Here is an 8615-nt window from a genome sequence, read left to right as displayed (position 1 = left end):
CAAACACCATTAAATTTGCTGATGTCATCATTTCCTGTTAACAATGCACTTAGCAGAGGGGAATCTAAACAATGATACCAAAAGGCAGGTTACTGCAATTTCAAAAACTACAAGGGAGGTTCTTGTATTTATCAGAAACCTCATGGGAAATCAGTGAAATTTACCCTTCTTTTTTCTCCTCCCACTCACGTAGACCTTTTTCTTTTTTTTTTTCCAAGAAAGTGTCCACTCCCGTAGACTTGGAGTGGACTGCTTCAGCTTGAGAGAAAAATTTGTAATGCCAATTTCTTCAGCTTGAGAAATAAAAACTTGGGATGGAAGGAAAGCACAATGCGCGTTTCGTTCCATCGTTACGCGGCAGATGACGCGGTGAACGGAACCTAGTCGATCGTCCTTCTGCACCTACAATTTTGCTCTGCGAGTAGTGAGTACCACTTCTCTCTCTCTCTCTCTCTCTCTCTCACTGAGAATTCTTGAACAAATTACTCCCTGCAGATCTTGTAACTTCACTAGCTAGCTAACAGTTTGATAATTGCCGGCACCCACAAAAAGAAAGAAAGAATTATATACATATATATATAAATATATACAGTAGGGCGGTAAGTATATACTGCTAACAGTAGAAAGAGGTGGCCTGGGGGGTGAAAGGGATGCCGACAGATACTTCGTTCCTGAAGATCCGCCGCAAGTTTGATCAGATTTTCATCAAACTCTTCTATATTAAGATCTGGAAAAACTATTACTTTTGCCTTTGCTGGGGGGCTGCTGTTACCACAGGTCACAAATTCATCACTAAATCAAATACTACATATCATATGGTCCATTTGGACAGTTATATTTTGATGACATTATTATTATTATTATTCGATGAGAATATATAGCTCGAATTTTGGTTTGATAGGTTACATATATAGGGATTTCGATTTTGAGCTCGAGAGCTCTACTTAACAGGACAACTTCATCTGAATTTCGAGATTGACAATCCTTTTGGACAGCGAGAAAGTTCGAGAAAAAGAAAAGAAACAAGAATTCTATTACTGGGGAAGGTGATGTCTGACTAGCTGCAGACACAGAAACACGTACTAGTAAATTCGAACAAGAAAATCAAGTGGTTTAAAAGTTCTTAATTAGGTAGTTCTAACTAACAGAACAACGATTGGTTTCTGTTTTCATGCAAAAAGTTGTTTTATTGTATATATATGTCTCTTTTTTTCGCTTGTCTGAGAACTATTTCTATAAATATATATACATATATATTTTTCGTGCAGCAAGTTCAAGAGAGTTTAATTCTTCGTTGGTCGACTTTGATTATACCTTGTCTTATTTTTTTTTTTCCTTTTCTTGTTTTAGGCCTTGCGTATACCCAATGGTTTGTAGGCTATGCAGTGGTGGGCGTGTTGATTACATACTTCACAGATACCTGGAAGGAACACAATCTCCCGAATGCCGTTGCAATGATAAATCTACTAGAGGGGTCGTCATCTGTTTTGGCCCTTGTCATGACTTACATCTCCGACAACCATGTTAGGCCTCTCAAAGTCATTCTCTGCTCAACTGCTGCCTACATCATCGTAAGTTTTGTGACTTATTACATACAAATCTTGTTAATTTTATGAAATCCACAAATGAAGTTCGTAGGGAGTAACATAGCCATTATGTCATCATCAACATTTTGATAGCTAGAAATTAAAAAAGAAAGAAACACTGACTTGAGTGAATCCCTCTGAGAGAGAGTCTGTATTTGATCTTCATCGGCATATGGTTTCCCCTTCTGTGGTGGGTTCTATAGGCCTCTGACCATCTGGAAGATCATTTGTTTCATCGATTCTTTCCGGTTGAAACCAAAGGGTTTCATAAGAATCATTTGTTAGTGTGTGATATCCGGTCACGTTTGTGTGTCTCTCGATTTAAAGCCTTAGGGGTTTTGCAAGATTTGATGAGAGAGAGTCTGTATTTGGTGAGAGATTTCGATCGAATTTTTTATTTGGTGAGAGAATTTGTATTTTGGGATTGGTGAGAGTCTTTTTGTGAGGGGTTTGTTTATTTGTCACCATTGTAGGCCTTCAGAGCATGGTTCTCTTCACATAGTGAAATCGTCTCTCGTTCACTTACCCGTGGAGTAGGTTTACAATCGAAAGCCGAACCACGTTTATTTTGGTCTCCCTTATTCGTTTTCTTTGTTTGGTTTGGTTTCTTCGTTTGTTTTTCGGATATGTTTGGTTTGTTATTTTTCCAATATCGATCATAACCATCAATGATCATCAGTTTGTGGTTGGGTCCTTCAGGGGCCCGCGGCACAACGTACCTGATCGAGTCGTTTCCGTATCAAAAATAATTAATAAAATAGAATAATTATTACTACTTAAAAGATAGCGGTAAATACTCCGAGTATCATCCTCAGGGATTACGAAGGCTAAATTGCGATTGCTTTAATTGATTTCTAACTTAATTCAAAAAGAGATTTGATTGTTGATTTCTAAAATATTTAAAGCTGAATAAAAATAAGCAATAAAAAGTGAGAGTTTATGAGAGAAAAGATCTAGGGTTTCGAATCCACTCGACCCGTTGTAATAATCTCTATACGATGATAAAGGTCTATTATTCGAATCAATCCAGATATCGCTAGGGTTCGCGGGCCCTCACGGTATCGCCAAAAGATTTCTATGAATCACCGAATAGCATGGGGTTATCGCCGCCTAGCACGAACCGTCTTACTAGTACGATCCGTCTCTATGGCACGGATCATCTAATAGCACGACGCGTCTTACGGAGCATAACCCATCTTACCCAGCTATCACAGAACAATTAAGAACTGTTGCATGAACGTGCATAAAAATCTAGAAAATTATACACAAGATTTGATAGAAAAAATTAATACCGCAAATAAATTCTTATATCATATAACCATGATTTGAATAATAAAATACTAAATCAAAATATAAACATTATTACTTAAAGTTCGAGCTTCATCTAAACCCTAAAAACGAGTTTAGCCGGACATCGGGGTGGAACTCATCGCGATATTGCTTCTGTTTTCCACCGTGATTGACTGTCAAAGAAATAGTTCTGCACAGCTCTCGATCTCGGCTTTCTGTTCTCTGATGGCGTGCCTGCCCCCGCTGTTATGCGCATGATAATTTATTTTATAGGTTTCTGGAGCCGACTTCGTAAAAGCCCTTGCTCTCCTTTTTAATTCCCAGCCGAGCTCACCATTAAAGCCTTGGCCCACCAAGACAATTAACCATTAGGTGGGTATTAAACACTGGGCCCACCATCATGCAGCAGAAGTCCAAGTCTCGGTCAAAATAAGAAATACTACAATACAATCCTTGGGCCACCAAGACAAGTACTCAAATTGTATTCATCTGTTACACATTCACTTCCAAGAACACATGCACTGCAGGAGCAACAATATTAAAGCCCCTTCAAACGTAAGAACCTCCAAATACCTAAAACACAAAAATCAAGCATTAAATTCCGAGTAACAATATAAATGGACTTAGTAAGAATAAATTAGTGGGCGCTTATGCGAACATTTAAGCGCCTATCAGTACCCAACCTACTTGTACATGTATCTGATACATGCTACATTTCGCTGATACTGTGATGATATTTGCATTTGGTTGGTGTTTTTCTCTTTTCAATTCCTAAAGCTAGGAGGGCTAGGAGTTTTTTTTTGGCTCTGTCTATCTCCTTTTTCAACTCCCAAGTTTTGGAGGGCTAAGAGGTTTTTGATTCTGCTTAAAGCTGGGTGGTTATGGTTTGATCTCTCCTTTACTGCCACAAGCTGCTATAATCCGGGACACATGTTCTTTTTGATCTGTTATTGCTCTGTTATTACTCTGCTATTGGGTTGGTCTTTTTGGGGCTTCATCCTCTGAAGCTGCTATTGTTTGGTGTTCGAAATATTTCACTACTAGTCTGATGGTGGGTGGGATAGCCTCTTGTTGTGCTATTTTTGGCTATTCCTGGTTTTTAATTAATGACATTTGTTAAGTTGAAGTGAACTTCAATACGGAGTACTGTTGTTTGCTTTAGTTTGTCACTTGTTACGTTGATCTTTTATAGTAGCGGGTTAAGAAAGAAACGTTATACTCTGTACAAGAAAAAATCATTACTATCTTAAGAACAAGAAGAAATACATATGATGATGGCATTTTCATGGATATTTGGCTTATTTGGAGTACTCCACTTGTTTAGAGACTCTAACAAGAACTGATGTCCACCATGTGATGATGGCATTTTCATGGATATAACTGTGGACGATGTTAATGGTTTTGCCAAACAAACGAAGAGATTACATGAGCATTAATAATATACGCGTACTCTTGTATTTGTTCATTTTCCATCACTCTTGTTGACGGCGTCAATGAGACAAATAGAATTGAAGGAAAATTTTGTCATTTTCCCTCACAAATGGACGAATTTGAAATTTTAGTAAAATTGGAAGGACTATTTCTAAAATTTTACATTTTACTTTTGTTTTTGAAATAACTATATAAAAAAACACCATAATTTGGCACCTCAATTATTTTTTATTGGGTAACAAAAATATGTTGAAAAGTTAATATTTATATTTTATTACATATTACTTAATATATTTAAAAATAAAAAATCGACCCCTTAGTTAAAATGTCATTGTGTCATGTTCTCTTTTTTAATGGAATTTTTATAATTTCTTTAGTTTCTTTTTCACCTGATTAAAAAAAGTTGTTCAAAACCATTTAGTTAATCTTGTAATCATTGATTAAGAAGTGGGAGCGTTGTAAACAAATAAGCGAGTGTACTTTCAACTTGGGGGTGATGTTGTTTGCATGGAGCTTGCATGTAATCTCAATTTAGTCCCCTCTGTGAGAGAAAATGATAATTTTGCCCCTCAATTCCATTTGATTCATTGATGTGTCGTCAATGAGAGGGACATAATTGAGGTAGAATGTAAACTTAATTAAGATTGACGCAATTAGTACTAGCTAGACAGATGAAAATGAGAATTCCTGCAAACTAGAGGGGACAATTTTTAAAATTTGTCCTACAAGTTTTCCAAGGTAATTAAGCTGAACATTGTCCTCAACCAAAATGCATGCAGGGAATGGTGATGTTATGCATTTCGGCATTCCATCCCATTGCCGGTGACATGACCGGGATGTACTTCGTACCGGTAGTGCTTCTGATAGCCGTGGGAAAAGCCGGAGGGGTGCCTGTCTTGGAAGGATTTCTAGTTGGTCAATTAAGGGCCCATGAACCCAGGCAGCTGCTGGACATAGATGAAGGCAGAGTAAACGCAAGAAAGAATGTGTGGTGGATCACTGCATCGTTATTGTGTGGACTTAGCACTCCCTGGATCTTCGGCCATGTTCATGCTGGTTGGCTTGTAACGTTCGTTTGTTCAACATCAGTTATGGGCATTGGCTATTTGTTGTTCTTGTGTTGCATTGCTCTCTACCACAGGTCTCTCTCTCTCTCTCTCTCTCTCTCTCTCTCTCTCTCTCTCTCTCTCTCTCTCTCTCTCTCTCTCTCTCTCTCTCTCTCTCTCTCTGTATGTGTGTGCACGCGCGCGCATAGCATCAACATTAGACGGGTGGGAAAGATTCTATTCTTCAAGAATTTTAATACAGAAACTATTGCCGGTATGATGTGGCAATGTTTTTTTTTTTTTTTTCATTTAAGTATGAGAGATTTTGATGGGTATTTGACACAGCATATTCTTCATCAGTACTAAATCATAGGTCGACGACTCAACCATCAATAACGAGTTTTATGCATCTTTTTCTTTGATTGTGGAAAACTTAAAATGACGTATTGGCATCAGTGTTAAAAAGTTTCCTTGGCATGCAGATCAGTAAAAAAAGCTGCTGCTACTTCAGAAATCTCCCGTGCTAGCCCTAAAGAGAATGCAAACAACGGTCCGACTCCGGCGGTCTCTGCAGGAAGAAGAGTACCAATGGAGCAATGGAAGCCTCTTTCTGTAATGATACCCATGTGGACTACTTTTCTGGTATTTGGTCTAGTACTATCAACAGGCAACACTTTCTTCACCGAGCAAGGAAACAACATGCATGCTACGGTCTCTATTTATAGACTTATTATGATAAGGAACATAATCAAGGCTACCTTAAGCTCTTCCTTTTACACACTCCTGTTCAAATACATACCTAAACCACTAAAAACAAAGAGCATTATAGTCGGAATCTTGACAGCAATGGTGGTATCCGTATTCTGCTGTAGCGTCGCATGGCGTGTCGAGGTTCGCAGGTTGCGTGCCATCGAGGACTCCAAATTTTGCGTCAAGTTCAACCAAGATGACCGTGCTGTCGTACCCATGAGTATTCTGCGTCTGGCACCGCAGTTCTGCCTGCTGGGACTCATGGAGGGGATCGGCAAACAAGGCCTGGATCTCTTCTTTGAGGTTCAGGTCCCTCATGATGTGCCAATGGAGAAATATGGATCAGCACTAAATGAAGCTGTGATCGGGTTCGGAAGCTTCATTAATGCTCTACTTGTGTACGGTCTCAAGGGCTGGTTCGGCGACACTTTAAACTGCAGTAGTCGCCTGGACAATTACTACCAAATGATGATGATACTGAGTTTTGTGAACCTATGCTACAACTGGTTTGTTTCAACTCTTTACTGGGACAAGAAGGAAACCAGAGACGATGTCAAAGGAAACCAAGAAATGGTAATAGAACTACTGGTGGAGTAGTTTTAGGTAAATGGAGGGAAGGGGAAACAAACAAATCTGTTACACGTACGCAATTCTTATTTATTCTAGCCTATAGTTGTAATTGTTGATTCTGTTGTTGTATTTATCTCATCCCCTTGTTGTTTATATTCATTCTTTTGTACTTCAAAATCTCATTTGTATCTTCACATAGGAGAGAACTTATTTGGAGATGATCAATGGATACAAGGCTTTGTTTATGCATACTAGCTTTTTTGTTTTCCAGGCATCTCTCCCTTACAAGGTTTTGAATAATAGTACGGGGACACGTAACGGTAATGATCAAGGTGTAACGATATTGGAAGCATTAAACAATACATAACGGGACTCGGTTGTATTAAACGAAAAAGCTATAAGGACCGATCGGCCGAACCGATAATCTACCGATTATGTGTAGTGTGGGCCCTTCTGTACTCTTTCCGTCTCTTGCAAAACTCGCACCAGTAAACTTTCAATATTTTTGAAAATAATGGGGTCCATACCTTTACCCACTAGGGCCACTACACCTCCTTTATCTTCGAACTTATTTTTTTTTTCTCTCTCTCTCACACTCAGGTTCTGAGTTTACGAAGTCCAAATCCCTCTCCTCCCAAAACCACCACCGTGGATGCCCACCCCCACCCCCACCCCCACACCAACTCCACCAACGCCCGCGCCCACCCCCACCCCCCGCCCACCTCTGACTAAACTTGTTTTCTCTCTCTTCTTCCCAACACTCTTCTTCTCCTACTTACTTCTTAAGCAAAACCTAGAACATTAGCTTCTCTCTCTTTCTCTCCCACAAGTAAAACGATGCTTCTTCTAGGTACCGAGGACCCAAAACTAAACTTTTTTGGCTTCAGTATTGAAGATGCAAGTAATTCCTCCCCTCTGCCTATTCCATAGCCTCTGAATTTGCATCAATAAACTTGAAATCATTATTCAAGATGCAAGTGAACACCAATGCCAATCGAACTTCTCCCCAAACGCAGGGAAATTTTAAATAGTTGGAAGGAAGTAAAAAGAGGGTGCAATTCAAATTAAGTTGCTCATGAAATTTCCTTACTCCAAATTAATCTTATCCTTCAAAAAATTTTGTTATTCAATTACGAATCCAGACCTCTCAACATTGGCTCCAAAAAGAGCAAGAACAGAGGCTTACTGTTGATTTGGGTTTCTTGATAGACCCAAAATTCTCTTCAAAACAGAGCAAAAAGAAAGATGTTTATGTCTTTGATACTTTTGATTTGGGGACAGGTGATTTGTGTTTATTGATAGAGGCTTGACAGAGTATCTGTGACTGCGTTGCCAGCGAAGAGAAAGATGTAGAGCTGCTTTTGGCGATGATGGCGTAGCGGCTGATGCAGTATGTAGAGAGAGAGAGTTCTTATCGTGGGACGACGACAATGGTGGCAGTCGGACTCAGTGTCGTAGGCGCAGGGCGTTGGTGGTTTTGGCGTGCAGGTGGGCGTCCATGGTGGAGAGAAAAGAATTAGTGATTAGAGAGAGAGAGAGAGAGAGAGAGAGCAATTTTTCGTAAAGGTCGCGTGTGCCCTAAAGGTGTAGGGCCCACATTTCAAAAATTTCAGAAGTTTTGGTTAACAAGAGAGAGGAGCTAGAGAATGGCCCACAGTCCACGTCAATCGGTATACAAGCGGTACATCTGATCTGTCCTACTGAGCATCCACATCTCTCTCTCTCTTCTTCCCTCTCCAAACAAAATTGAAGAGCCAAAACTGAGAAAACACCCCAAAACACCCCAATATCAGCCTCTCTTCTTTCCTCACTATTTTACAAAAAATTAACGTTTTCTACAGTGGCTCTTTTCCTTTACAGAGCTACTGTTCACTCGCGTCGGAATATTTTAATCACTCCCTCTCTACCAACTGATGACGATGGCGACAAGGACCTGGTTGGG

At 39.5% G+C, this 8615-nt stretch overlaps 1 protein-coding gene across 1 annotated transcript; it reads left to right on the top strand.

Moving 5' to 3' along the window:
- Positions 1-442: 442 nt before the first annotated feature.
- LOC131333131 (protein NRT1/ PTR FAMILY 5.5-like) lies at positions 443-6846 on the top strand. The gene is made up of 4 exons (XM_058367483.1): positions 443-777; positions 1351-1571; positions 5087-5448; positions 5836-6846. Exons 1-4 carry the CDS (start codon positions 651-653, stop codon positions 6698-6700), a joined length of 1575 nt encoding a protein of 524 aa, XP_058223466.1. The 5' UTR covers positions 443-650; the 3' UTR covers positions 6701-6846.
- The last annotated feature ends 1769 nt before the right edge of the window (positions 6847-8615 follow it).

The sequence above is a fragment of the Rhododendron vialii genome, chromosome 7a (assembly GCF_030253575.1).
Source record: "Rhododendron vialii isolate Sample 1 chromosome 7a, ASM3025357v1".
Lineage (NCBI taxonomy): Eukaryota > Viridiplantae > Streptophyta > Magnoliopsida > Ericales > Ericaceae > Rhododendron > Rhododendron vialii.
Note: the sequence above shows the minus strand (reverse complement) of the source record. Positions and strands in the feature narration are given on the sequence as shown.

What these genes read in the sequence shown, in the direction of transcription:
- LOC131333131 (XM_058367483.1), top strand. Translation starts at nt 651, where the DNA reads ATGCCGACAGATACTTCGTTCCTGAAGATCCGCCGCAAGTTTGATCAG. An exon ending in GGGGGCTGCTGTTACCACAG is followed by an intron (nt 778 to 1,350) that starts GTCACAAATTCA and finishes TTCTTGTTTTAG; the next exon opens with GCCTTGCGTATACCCAATGG. An exon ending in CAACTGCTGCCTACATCATC is followed by an intron (nt 1,572 to 5,086) that starts GTAAGTTTTGTG and finishes AAATGCATGCAG; the next exon opens with GGAATGGTGATGTTATGCAT.